This window comes from Bombus affinis, chromosome 14 (genome assembly GCF_024516045.1).
Source record: "Bombus affinis isolate iyBomAffi1 chromosome 14, iyBomAffi1.2, whole genome shotgun sequence".
Classification (NCBI taxonomy): domain Eukaryota; kingdom Metazoa; phylum Arthropoda; class Insecta; order Hymenoptera; family Apidae; genus Bombus; species Bombus affinis.
Window position 1 is genome coordinate 4,333,461 of NC_066357.1, and position 15,022 is coordinate 4,348,482.

Genomic DNA, 15,022 nt, shown 5'->3' on the forward strand with positions numbered 1-15,022 from the left:
TCTGACGCGTACCGATCCAGGGAGGGATAATCGCTTAATCGACCCTTAAAGCCGAGTACGGATGACGTTGTCAGCGACGAGCCAATGCCCCGTGTATGGTCGATAGATGAAAAACTGGAACGAAACCAGGGACAGTATACAGGGCAATTATTCCATGCTCCAGATAGAGCGCGACCATGAGAGGGTCGTAGCTGTAAACCGGACAGGAAATGTTTATGGTGTTATTTAACCTGTAATGTAACTACAGGTTAGCTACGAACCCAATAGTAGCGTTTATTTCTTTCAAAATATATTTTTATGATGGTAATTAAATTTTCTTAATATCATAGGAAAGAATAGTAACTAAATAGGCAGCCAAATTTTTTATTTTGTTTGCAGTTCGTCCAATTCTGTTTTACAGTAAATATATACCTGCGTGATAATAAATTTTCGTGTTCTTTGTTAAATAAAACATTGTTAGTTTTACGAATATTCACTTCGAGCTTCTTTTGTTAGAATATTGAACTTAGGACAATCTTCTGATAATAATATGTAGATTCCTTTTTACGTTCAAGGACACGAACGAATCTTTTCTTCCATCGAAATTTTCATCAGCCTCTATTACAAAGATATTCGCCAAATTTCACCAGTTGGCAAGTGAAAGAATAGCAGCAAATCGAATCAATGTTACGTAATTACACATCCCACGGAAGTTATATAAAATGTCCAATAATTACGTATGTCACTGCCACAAAGAAAACTTGCCTACTTGCCCGAGGAAAATTCGCTCCTTGCAATAACTAATGAAATAGAAAGCCGAGTTTTCTCCTCTCCTGCAGAAATCCCGCGAATTTTTCGATCAATCGCGCGAGGTCGAGCTTTATCCGGATTGCACTCGCGATTGATTACCCGTTCTCCGACAGAACAATCTGCATGGATAGAAAGTAATGGTCAATCGAATATACACAGGCACGAATTAAATTCGATTCCTCCTCGAAGAGTAGGAACGAGGTCGACGATTCTTATTGGCAATAAGTTCGATAGGTAATGACAAGAGATATCGTTTCTTCATGATCACGAGCAATAATCGATACTTTTCGTTTGTAGCTGCGAGGGAGCCGCGTGTACGCTACGTGATCGTTTCGATTTTTCGATTAACAATGCAAATCCGTTTCACCGACGCTCATATTGCGTGGAATAATTCTGGATGATGAATTAGAAAGTCAGCCACGGCAAGTGTACCGTGTGTCGTCGTCTAGGTTTCGTGGATGGGAACGTCTCGTTCGTGGTCCAAGAATTGGACTCGGCAAAGATTAGATCGTGCATCCCGAACGATCCATAGATCACTCGTGTTCGATCGGTGGGTCACGTAGTATTGTACGTAAGCAGATATGGATTTCGCGAAAAATTATTCTTTCGTTTTATTAGGTCAATTGCTCGATATACAATTTGTTTTGATTAATAAAATACATTTATTTAACATTTCTTTCTTTCATTTACTATGTATCTGTATATAGACAGTTTATTTCAATATGTATAGTCTCTATAGAACGAGTTTCCCGAAACGAATTTTCCAAAATAGTGAAATGGTATAAAATTGTTCTGTAGAAAACACACTGCAATGCTTATACATAATGTGTCGTAATGTATAAGCGATGTATTGAAACTTCTATGTACTCGAAATTCATTCCTCGTATCATTCATACATAATTCATTACTACGTCGTTGAATATTCATTACAGTCAAACCCAAACAAATCTAACCTGCATTTATTACCTCGATACGAGACTCTCATGTAATAGACAGAAAAATGATAGATAAATATCTGTGGCTATTAAACAATTTAGAAATTAATCTGATTAATGGCAAATTAATTAAAATACACTATTTGCTTATATTTTAGCTTGTTTCTTTATCTACTTCATCATCTATCTCTTTTTATATTTTTCATAAATGTATATGAGATAAATTTAGAAATATAACGTTTCACATTATTACAAAAATCCTTCGAATTTCTATCGAATTTTCATCAACGAATATTAATTTTGTTCCAAAAAGACGTATACCCTAAAAGCCTTTCTTACTGAATTATGTAAGTTAATTGGCCATTTAATGAAACTTATTACGATCTGTACGAGACCTATTTCATACGAACTTTTGTGAGTTTCTTAAAATTAGAAATTATCACACGTAAAAAATACTGCACTTAAAATTATAATCAAAAGATCACGAACAAAAACTATTACACTCTTTTTCAACTATTAGATCCAACTTACAAAGATAATCTCTTATATCACCGCAAATATTCCTCTTATTTCTCTCCTCGTACAGAAACAATTTTACTATCTAACGAGCCTAACAAGCACGTAATTCTCCACGCAAAGACCAGCTGGAACACCAACAATGAAACGGCTAAAGAGAAGCCTGATAAGCCTCGACTCCGGTGAAACTGATAATACGCACCGTCTGGTGCCGGCAATTCGCTACGTTTCACCCGATAGACGCGGAAGACGCGATTGGCAGACACGAAATTAAGTTTCTATTAAAGCCTGGCGATTTTTTTTCGTCGCGTCATCACCCACACGCGGCGCCCTCGAGGAAATAATCGACTGACCCACGCGCGGCTTTCACCGTTCGAGGGCGTTTCTTCGGAAAAGTGATCCTCAAGCGTGCACGAACGAAAGTGCACGCGAAAGGGACCGCGGGAATCACCAGGCGTATTTTCGATTCGTCTCACGCGTGACGCGCGCCCGCGCCAGGAGAAAATCTACGATCGCACGCGACTACCGGCCGATTCGATCGCCGGATGCGATTTTTCCGCGGATAAAAGAATCTTTGTATGTTATCCAATCGATCGTGGGATTTTTTTGGCAAGTAGAGTGAACATCTTTATGCAGATCTAAATTTTTATGAGCGGACCGAGAATATTTATGCATATTTTTATTCATGTTTATCATTCTGTTCATTTACGTATTTATTATTTTTATCCATATCTTTGTGAAGATAAATAAAAATGGAATTTAGGTAGGAGATCGTTTCTCCTATTATATATTAAATACTATAACAAGCATTATACTTTGGGTATTTTAGATGTCTTTACATGCATTTTTGAGGTTGAAAAATTTTTTTATAACATTTATACAGGTTGTAACAGAACACGCGAGACCCACTTCGGGTCTGAACTGATTGTGCAACTTAAAAATAATGAGAGAAGTACATACAGATATACATTGATTTTGTCTTATCTAATTATCTGCACGGAAGATGCTAAAAATGATAGATAAATATCTGTGGCTATTAAACAATTTAAAAATTAATCTGATTAATGGCAAATTAATTAAAATACACTTGCGGGTTAAGGAGAGTCTGTAGACGTCTTGTCATGGATCCGGTTACATTCTGGATGGTTCTTGATGTTTAACAAATTTGTTGAAAAGCTTGTTCAATTGTAAACCTTAATATTTCAACGTTTTTGATAAAATTTCCTCCATTTAAAATTTGTCATATCTCATAAACGAAGCCAGATGGAACATATATTTTATACGAATTTTTTTCATCGTTTGCTAAACGTACAATCAACTCTCGAAGTGGGCCTCGCATATTCTGTTATAATCTGTATATACGAATTAATTAATTAAAGTACAGGTATATTAAATTTCATTTGGTACTTTCGTATGTTTACACTAACGCCTTGTTTTTGCAAACATGCTCGACGAGCTTCAATAATAATAGATATCCCCGCCAACTGCTCCTATCAATTCCGATAATAGGAACCGACGGTCGGATACCTGAGGTCGAACAACAATTTCGGCCCAAACACTCAGTTACGTATCGAACGCGTACGAGTTTGGAATAGGCGTTCGTATAACAGTACAATTGAAAGTATGCTGAAGCGTAGTTTGGCCAACAGAGGCGCAGTAGTGAGTTGACATAACTGAATAATATCTTGTTCGTCTAATTTGGCACATGCTAAATAATTTAAGTTGTTCGTATAAACGTGGCATGGATAAACCAAGTTTTTCTGTACAAGAATTGATGCTACCAAAATGAAATGTGGCACCTGGTAAGAAACGTTTCATTGCAGAGTAATGGTACATACAAATACCTTTTTTAACTAATTTATCTGCACGTCTAGGTGCTCTATATATACTCGGCTCATGTTAACATTTTAATACAAATGATACACTTGAATGTACCATCAGGGCATAAAAAATTAGAATTAATTAAGGTTACGATTAAAAAGATTAAAAAGAGATTACATCTTCCTAATAATATCCATTTATAATGTTTCAACATCCCTTCTTTATTATCGTTTGATCTAACGCTGCAGCAATTGACGTCTAGTAACCGTGTATTAGAAAGAAAATTTATCCGATTCATCGATACGCGAATGGCGTTTAAGCGAGCGAGGCAATCGCACCAATCTCTAAGTGATATCGCTTTAAAGAGTCTCGATTACTGAAAGTCTTCGGGCTGGCATCCCGTGAACATTTTTCTGCGCGATGGCAATAAATTCTCCACCGCTCCACTTGGTCAAATCGCTTCCCTATCAGCATTGTCCGGCAATAAAACTTTCTCGAGCGTAACGGCCGCTAATGCAACGAGCATCCTTATTTGCTTGTTTCCGCGCGTTCAATGTTTCGACATCGTTCCCAACGAGGTGTTTATGAGTTCGTTTATCGTTTATTTATTGTATCCGCCTTGCCAGAGCTACTGTGCTCGGCGCAGCCTCGCGTTTCTTTTGCGAGCAAATACATTTCCTTCTTTCGTAGCGAATATTAATTTATTAATTTCGTTTAAAGGTTCTATATAAGGAGAGCCGTGTGTTAGAAGGTTTCCTGATGAAGTTGAAGCTTTTCTTTCCCTTTCTTTTTGTAGAAATAAAAGGAAATTTGCTCGTATAGTTTGATATTTAGCAGAACTGCTTGTAGTTGGTAGAACGAGACATTTTTCATATTTTAGCTCCTGGAATTATAAATTACGGCGCATAAAGATTATGAAAATTAAAATTACGATCAAGTATTATTAAATCTCATCTGAATTCGCGAAACTAAAAATTATTTTAACATTCAAGTTACTTACGATGGTATTTCACGACTAGTGATTTTCGAAAATAAATAATTGAAATTAACAATGTTAATCGTGCAACAAATCGTAAGAACAGAGATTGTTGATACACTTTATATTGAATTTTTGTTTTTTTCACGAAAATTTAAGCCCGCGAATGGACTCGAAACAATCCACAATAATATTAGAATAATATCAAAAAGAAGCTAGTTACGGTTATCAGTTAACCATTTCACAATTATAAATAAGACAGAAACCGTAATTATCAGTTAATTAACTATTCACTTGAATCATTGAATAGATTCTGCTTAACGAGTGTCACGATTTGAAAATGGATTTTTCGAAGGATGTTAAGGACCTGCATCGTGACTCGATGGCGAAAGTCAACGCGTCATTGTCAGTGAGCGGCGTAATGACAGAGCGGCGCGACGCCCGGCGTCAGCGCGTCAAATCGGAATTGTCGTTAGTAACTGGTCCGAGACTTTCGCGCATTAGCCGCGTTTTCTATTCGCGGGAAAATCTCTGTTCGATATTCACAGTTGCTGCATGTAAGAACAACGTAGTTCGGCTAACGAGCGCGTGGGATTCCTCTACCTAAAGTCGAGTTTCTTATCTTCCTTGAATTAATCATCAATTCCGATTTTCTCTATTTGTGTAGTTAGAATAACATCTGTAGAGATGCAAAGAGATAGCTGGAAGATAGAAGAAATGAGCTAAAATATAGAAAAAACGTGGACAAAATATTAAACAGATCGTCTTCGAATTATCTTTCTCAATCGCAATCATAACGATGTTTTAGAATGTTTCATAAATTTCGTCGTTCTTTTTCGTCAAACTTTCACATGGAATCACATTTAGATATTAACTGTTTTATTAGTAATTTATAAGATTTCTGTGATCTCTAGAATTTGATGAAAACTTTTTACGAGAATTGTTATATGAATTTGATTTATATATTTTATTGGTGTGAACATTTCATTAAGCTACGATTATCTTAAAATCCTGTCTGATGATACCTATTAAACGCGTACTAATAGCATCATATAATAAAAGACATTAAGCTCTTGTATTTCTAATGGAACAACAGTGTACTGCACAAGCGCGTTAACGGTTTCTTAAACTACTTATTTTACGTTCAAATAGCTGCAAACTACTAAACCACTCGCGCAGACCAACATAAAACTCCCAATTACCAAACTACTTACCCTACATTCTGACGGTCGTAGTATCAAATTTTAAGTTCAAAGTTTTAACGAAGCACAAATCCGGCTACCGGCCTATCGTTCCAGATATCCTCGCAGTCGATCTCGAAACGCTTGCCTGCGTGTCTCACCTGGATTTTTACCTGTCCCTGATTAATCGCGATTTTCAATTTCCTCCATTTGGTCGATCAGTTTGCTAGAAAGTTCTGTCTATGGCGCTTGAGGACAGCGAATAAATAACAGACGTAAATCACCACCTGGCTCAGCCGGAGAACCAGGATCGAAGATGAAACAGGAACGATTTCAAGAATTAACAGGGATTTAGTCCGGCAACTTCTCGGTTCTCACTAGCATTAATACCAGGGTCTAGTGCCACTCAAGATCGATCTCTCTTTCTCCTGGTGTTCAGTTTCATTTATCGTTTCATAGATCAACCGACCAAGGACGCTAGGCTAGATCCGACGATTACTCGTTCGCTAACCAGCGTAAAGTCTCTTCCTCTCTCTCTCTTTCTCTCCTTCGATCCTCGAAGAGGACTGACGGATCGATTTCATTATTCGTGGCGAACGAGCTCGTACGTCTTCCCTGGGTTTAGAATCCTCTCGCTAACCCTGTAGACGAAACGCGGCGATAGGGATATTCAGGAACGCCCCGGTGCTATCATTCATCAAGGCGAGTCAGCGTAATCTCGTTCTCTCTGTTACAGATTTCCTGTACCGGCACAGCGTTACCATCGATAACGTTAGTACCGAGGTGGAGATACTGGACACTTCCAGGTGCGAGGTAAGTTCTTTGTCGTTTTTAAACGTTCGTTCCACTTTCAGAGCAGTTCGACGAATTTTTGTTTGTTCGAGGAGCTTGTGTTTATTCATTCTATGAATGAAGTTAGTTTTTACACAATATGATTCCATATGACAATAGATGTAATTTATAAATGTAAAATATCGAAATAATTTTACATTTTCATGGAAGCTTCATTATTCTGATTTAAATGAATCGTTATTACGTATTAATGTTTGGGTTATAAATAATATATTTTTATTGAAATTTAATGCGAACTGTAACTTTGCAATACGCGAATGAGGTTCACTAAACACAAATTATGTACAATAGTTCAATATTTTACATCAAACTGAGCGAATAGCTAGTGTTTATTTAAGTCTTCAAACAAGATTACACTGCTATACTAAATAAATATTCAGCTTCTCTCTCTCTCTCTCTCACTCACACACACACACATAACAATGCAAAATTTGGAAGTTCCCTAAGAAGCTATTCCATGCCTAGCAAAATTCTTGGGGTTAATATCAAAACCAACGAAAAGCTACGTATTTTGTCTTTACTGCGATTACAAATTTTCCGTTTCAAATTCCACGATTCAATTCACTCAACTCGTTAACATTTTCACTAATCACGAAAAAAGCAGGAAATCAACACGAAGCGATCAATTTCTCTAATACGGGAAACGAGAGAGAGGGAGAGAAAAAAAGATCGTACTTCGATATCTCGGAAGTTGGACATAGAGCTTAACGAACCCGATTTGCCGATCGCAAATTATCACGAAGATTTTTTTCGTCTGCGATCGACGGCGGAAAGAAGTCAGCGCCTAATGATCCCGCGGGATTATTGATGGATACACGACATAGATTGGCGCTAAAATCTCACTCGGACGCGAGCGCGGTGAAAATGTACATTTACGGCCGTACGTTTATTTGACAGACTGATTTGCCCGCGTGAGTTATGCCCAGTCTCGTGGTCGGTTGTAAATTATCCACGGTTACAACAGGATCGTCGGTCTTTGATTTCTGTTTTATGTTGCTGTCTCGCCAGCGTCGCGGTTTTTGTCAAATTCCACCGTGAATTTGTTAACATTCTTTAGACAGTCTCGTTCTAGTTAAAGATTGTTTCGTAGAAAATGACATAGGTTCGAAAGAAATTGTATTCGATAGGTTTGAAGGGGTTGAAGATGGGGTAGAAGGGTTATGAATAAATCGGGGTAAATACGCGAGTTCATATTCAATTTTTTGTTTTATTTATACATTGTATGTTTTCGAACGTCGTGTATGTTCCACAAATTTTTGTATTATATATTACGTAAGTTATAAATATTAGAGCGTAATACTTACAGGAAGTTTAAATTAATCAACGTATAATACGATGCATAAACATTCGTAGTTCGCGAGAAAGTATTAACTTGTTTGAATTAATATAGCAAATGAAGCACGAGCTCTATATATACAGCGTGATCTTATTTGACTCGAATGCGATATAGATTGCGTCGTTTTCGTTATCGTTTAACCTATACGTACATACGCATATATCCACTTCAACTCTGATACGTGATCAATATTGACTTCTGATAAAACAGATACGTAATGACACCGTGTTATCGTCGGATGCAACGAGACCGCCACTCGACTCTTAACTTTTTTAATCCCAAATAACATTCCAAATTCCAAGGTTAATCACCCCGAACCCCAATTTACTCGCCATCCTCCGAAGAAGCACGAAAACAACGAAACGCATCGACGCGGTTGTCGAAGTCGTCTAGGTTAGTAGTCGTCGACACCGATGATCGAACATCGTTGTCGATCAGCGTCGAGGACCAACGACGACCAACAGAAGTCCACATTCTGCTCGAAAGTCTGTTTCGTCTTGCATAGAAACATCTCGCAACGGTTAGGGTAAACGCGTTCCCCGTGCTTGCGTTTCCTTTTGCATTTTTTCGCGACGGCGCATGGCATCGGCGCCTTTTATATTTATCTTCCGTCGACGCCTGTAAACATCGACTATTTCAGCACCGCGAGACGTTCGCGGGCCAAAGCGCGCAGAACACGCTTTTTCTTCCTTCGTCCTCCTCGCTCCTTCTTTCCTTTCTCCCCTTGGCTGATCTCGCGTCGCGTTCATTGTGAAAGTCACGATGAATCATTTGCTTGCTGGACAAACTCCGCGTCTCGCGATACGCTATTTTTCATTTAGCCTAGCTTTCTGCTCGTACGTTCCTCGTCCTGGAATTCGCCGACACAAACAGAGCACCTCTGTTCTTGATGAAGTCGTCGCTGATTCTATCGCGAACGTTTCTCCCCGGGGAAACTCGAGTTCATTGTTCAATAGAGAAGTCATCGATCGATTATCGCGATTTTCAAGCGATTAAAGGTTGCAATGGGACGATCACGAGGATCGGTCTCTGATTTTTTGCTCGCCGTTTCATGCTCTTTGTTGGGATTAAGTTTAACGTATTTTACTCTGCTCTTCTCTCCTCGCTTCTTCCTCGTGTTTATATCTTTTTGGATAGATTGATAGAAAAGTAACAACTACAGCGGAGAGGATCAATTTATAATTGTCCACAGGAATTTCGAATATTTACAACGATATATTCTTGGGAATCCGATTGCTGTTTGTAAAATATACAGAGAAGTTTGTTTTATCTTCTTGCATTATATATGTTCCCATTCAATAATATCAAAATACTGTCCTTTATAATTGTTCGTAATGTTTGAGAAGGCCTCGATATTTAAGCTCTAATCTGTAGAATTTAAAAAGCAAATTCTCCTCGCTCTACCCCAACCGATGTGCCGGCGCATCGCATACCGAATTCCCGCACAGATTTCCCACAATTTCCTCGCCATAACTAAAATTCCACCTGGCGTATACCCAATTCCGAAATTCCTTCTCCGGTTACACGAATTTGCCCCATTTGCTCCACTGAAACCCTATACCGATATTATCCATATAATGGGCCAAGCATTAAACAACGACGGTCCCAGCCTCACCTTCTAATAACACGATGATTTATGCACGGTTTTTAAAGCTCTGCCTCGATTTGCGACCGGTGGCAATAATTTACGATGTCGAGAACAATGGTCCCTCTCTCGGCACTTCTATAACAGAAAAAGACCGCATGGCGGAATCCCAATGAGGATTCCGCTCTACCAGCGACAGGTGAACACGGCGTTCCGCGAACGTGGCTTAGCCACTCGGCTTCTCCTACGTCGGTACACGTAACCGTGTGTACATGAAAGTCACAAGGCGCACGCGCGAGCTCGTAGCCACGGTCGCCTAGATTCGAATTTAAAGGCGATCGTTATTCAATTCAAATACCACGGATAACGGGCCTTGTCGTAGGATTTCCGCTTCGACGTGTTTCGCGTGCGGGTTCGTTACCGTATTCTAGAAGAATCGGGTTAAGGGAGGTCAGGTCTGGGGGGACGATCGACCTGAAACCGGCCGATTCCGCGGAGATTTGGGTTAAGTAAGGTCAGGCCGGTTCAAACGAGAGACGACGCATCGATTGCGTCGTCGATCCTCCGGAGTCGATGACACCGCGCCTGCCTCTGCCAGCCGCCCCTTTTTCGGATGTCGTGCGCCTTTCGGAATGTCCGTTCCGATGTTTCAGAGGTGTTGGCGATGGTCTTTCACTCTTCGTCTTGCTTCTCTCTGTTTTTTTTTCTTTTTTTGTTTTTGTTTTCGTTGCTTCTTTTTTCTTCACGGTTGTTTTTATAGCGAAGATTTGGAGACGGAGCGGGTACCGTTAGTGGGTTTCGATCGATCTCGTTGATCGGTCGTTTCGCTCGGTCGTTGAACTCGTTTCGTTGTATTTTGGGGAATTCGTGCGAGACGGTTCGAGAAAGTTCGCAGATCGTTATCTTGATGAATGAAATAATTTCTCGCAGTTTTATGCTTTTTATCTTTGAAATAATATGTTACGTAAGCTTAAACTTTCTACGTCTTTTGGGAATCGGTATGCGAGAGTTTGAGAACGAATTATTTTTCTATGGATTCCGCGGATATTTTGTGTCCGATATATCCCTAATAATTTGGAGCAATTTCCCAAGATATTTCGCTGTATTTTAAATAATATATTAGATTTCTTATTGTATGGTTACAAAAATGAGAAGGTTTTGCTGTTTCTCTATAGGTCTGAAGGATATCGATACCAGAGGAGTACAGTAGAATTATCGAAGTTTCAAGTTAGTAACTTTTTGATCTTACGTTTGCTAATAGTATATTTGTGTTAAGATACAAACTCGAAGTAATATCACTTACAATGACTCTTGTAACGAAATAGTCCGCTTTATAATATCCATCGTAGCGTAAACTCTACGATACATTGCTTTCGATGGTATAACTTTATCAAAGCTTATTTAATCTCGCTTATTTATTCATCAAATAAATAATATGCACTTGACTGAAAATTATAACTTCGACATAGAAAAACTACGACAGCCTGCAAAGTAGTAGTCGTTTCTTCGAACGCGTTCTCATTCCACTTTACAGAAATGAAAATCATACACAAGCCCGTAAAATCTGGTGAACGCGTTCGTTCAGCCGATTAAAAGAAAAAGAAAAGATTAAGAGGAAAAAGAAAAGAAACGAGAAAAAGGGGTGGAAAAAGAGAAGAACGAGCGTGGAGGAGCGCGGGTATATATTTTCTAGACTGCAAAAGGAATCCAACATATTCCTTATACGATGCTCGTACGCACGGTACACTGACTCGTCCCGGCTTATTCGGTAGCCCCGCAACAAGACACGATCGAGAGGCCAGGTTGTTTTTAGCAAACTGGTTTTTCTACCCGGGGCTTACAATTACTGGCTTCCTTTTTTGCGCTGCCCCCCAAATGTTTGCACCTGTCGCTTAAAAGGCTGCGAACCGTGGGCCAAGATGGCATACCTGACCGTTCGGGATTAGTCCTTGGGTTCGTAGCTAAGAATATTTGGAGCACCGGCCAGCTTAACCCACCGACGAAGAACACTCCCTCCTGATATTTCGTGATCCATTCATGGAATTTTGAACATCCATTCATGGTATTCCCCTGGCTTTCTTTTTCTTTGAGTCTTGTTGGTTTTCATGCATTGAGAGATTTTTAAGGTTTCTAAGGTCTTAGTGCAACATACACCTCCGCCCCCGCTCGAGTTTTCAAACGTTTATTACATTTGCTGTAACAGTAGAGAAAGTTAAATAACAATTAAGAGGTTGTCAACGATTCAGAGGACTTTTAATTAACGATCCGCATCAAGCGTTAAACATTAAGAGAGTTTCAAATGTTCGAAGATATTTAAGAGATGCGCGAGTCTGTCAAAAGCCAAACTGGTCAACTCCGCTCTTCACGAATGTCCTAATTTTGTTACACGAGTCACGCGATTGATATTCGACTCTGGAGAACAATCGATTCACTTCCACAGATTCGCTCGTTGCAAGACGACGTAAATGATAGTTAATTCCAAGGTAAATTTAATAAATCATCCATCTTTCGTATTTTCCAATTTATGAAATTGGTCCATGTGATTTCTGAACGACCCACACATCGAGACCTCAAAATCCTAAAATCCTAAAAATGAAGGTTTAAGCTTGTTAAATATTTGAAATAGGAACAAAAATGGTACGAATATATAACTGAAATTTTCTTTAATTTCGGAATGGTAGATAGAACATTCTAGCTAAGATAGCAAGGTACTCAAAGGATTAACTGTAGAAACATTTCTGGACGACCCTGTTCCTAAGACACAAACAGCGAAGCTTAATAATCTGGAAACTCATCAAGTTTAAAGATTGAAGATCGTTAAGTGCCTTTGATTGGACGAAAAAAGAAACGAAAATGCTGCGAATATGAAACTTCACTAATATACAATCTTCGTAAGATCAATTTTCAGTTACCATCAGACGTTGTACCGCTGGTAGCTGCTCCAAACATCAAAGCGTATCTTCACATTCTGATCTTCCTAAATAGCTGCAATTTGCAACTATCTAGAAGCAACCACAAAAGAGAAGAGCATGATCTCGTTGTACACTTTCGCAGTTGAATATTCATCTTTCTTTTCCAACTGTATTACTTTGTAATATTATGTCATTCTTTTTCCAATACAAAAGAGCATGATCTCGTTGTACACTTTCGCAGTTGAATATTCATTTTTCTTTTCCAACTGTATTACTTTGTAATATTATGTCATTCTTTTTCCAATACAAAAGAGCATGATCTCGTTGTACACTTTCGCAGTTGAATATTCATTTTTCTTTTCCAACTGTATTACTTTGTAATATTATGTCATTCTTTTTCCAATACAAAAAAAGACACGGTGCTCGAAGGATTAACATCAGGAATGCTTCTGAAGAATTCTCCTGCAAAGAGGCAAACACCGATGCGCTGGCCGTTTCGTAACGCGAATCTATTTGCGTTGTACAGCGTTTCGCGCATTGGTGGGACGGCGTTTCGACTTGGTGCAGCTGATGCAACGCGACGCGGTGTAAACAATGGCAGAGAACGTTGCACCAGGGGAACGCGCGCGAGGACGCATGCACCGTTACCGCATAGATTCGATAAATAATACGATACAGGAAGCCGTGCCACCGATTTGTATGTACGCGCTTACCAGCCGGTCTCGTGCTGCTGCCGATCGATCTGTTCGACCGCCACTCTATCGTCCGCTCCGATCTGACGATCATTATCGATCGGTCGCACGATTTATTGGCGATGACGCGTCCTCCGCTCGTCGTGAAAATTTGATCACTTTCTACGATAGCGTGCCGCTCGATTCTACCGCCGATCGTATAAGCATCGCAGTGAGACTCGCTACGTTCCATTGGATCGGATGGTCTTATAACGTGAAACGCGATATGTAGACTGCGTATGTTTATGTATTTGTGGGAGATTTAACTGCTTCAGTACCGAACAACGATATATCGTCGTTATTGCGTCGTAGTAAATATAATTTGAATGTAACATATTAGATCGCTATGAATGATACGGAATTATTTGAATATGTTTAGAACAAGCTGCGTCGATTTGGCTCGATATTTTTCGCTCAGGTCCAAATCTTGGAAATGTATGTAAAATATTCACAGCAGAGCGCTCGTTATATGGTAGATAGAATATATTTAGTAGATAGTACGATTTTCTGTTTAGGTTCTATTTCTTCCAGAAAGGTTATAAAGATACGAGTTTGTGTAAAAATCCACAGTCTAGCGACGAGTTCGTTTGGAGGTATTTTGTGGAGAATGTACATCGGATTTGTTGGAGAATTATAGTTTTGGGAATGTAATAAATTAGCATTTCCTATGTTTAGCCTCTCTTAAAAAGAAGAATTTTTGCATACTGATTGCCTTATGTATCTCCAAATAATATAATTTATAATTCAATGACATAAATAAAAAAAAGTATCTGTTAAATAATATAATATATTCTACGTTATCTTCTTCTTCATCTTCTTCAGTTCAAATGAGAGCAGTGACAGGTCATTAAAAGTAGTTTCCATAAAATTGATCGATGTTTGTATTTACTTAACGAACGCTAATCAAAAGATACCCGATCATTGTGCTATTCTATACCCTGCCTCGATATAAATCTTACATTACATTTATACGTTGAAAGTTGTATTAAACATACGTGGGAATTAGTAGCTGTAAAAGTTATTTACGCCAAAATTATACGTATCACAGCATTTACATATCAATTAATCGGACCCAACCGTACTAAATACCTTACCATTTCGTAGGAGTTCGTTTTTCGTAGACACTACGCGTAATCTACGTGTAGTGTCTACGATATTGCGACATTTCCTAACAAAAGTATCGGTACATTCGATCAAAAAACGTTGTACGGGTTGTTGATTATTGGCACGGTCCAAAACCCGCTAACAAGAACCAGCACGCACGCAATTTTATTTACTAGCTGGCCAATAAATTCTCTCTTACCCTCTTACGAAATTTCTTCTGGGATATACACACTTTGTCTCCATTGTATCTTGCTGCAACTAACGAAGAAAATTTATTCGACGCA

The 15,022-nt window shown here is 38.9% G+C and overlaps 1 protein-coding gene across 4 annotated transcripts in view; it reads left to right on the plus strand.

The window, feature by feature from the left end:
• Positions 1-15,022, plus strand: part of LOC126923912 (ras-related and estrogen-regulated growth inhibitor-like) — an 81,486-nt gene that overhangs the window by 25,446 nt on the left and 41,018 nt on the right. For all 4 annotated transcript variants that reach the window (XM_050737860.1, XM_050737859.1, XM_050737858.1 and 1 more), the window contains one exon: positions 6,955-7,031. In XM_050737860.1, the coding sequence (XP_050593817.1) occupies positions 6,955-7,031 (77 nt within the window). The remainder of the gene's footprint in view (positions 1-6,954; positions 7,032-15,022) is intronic.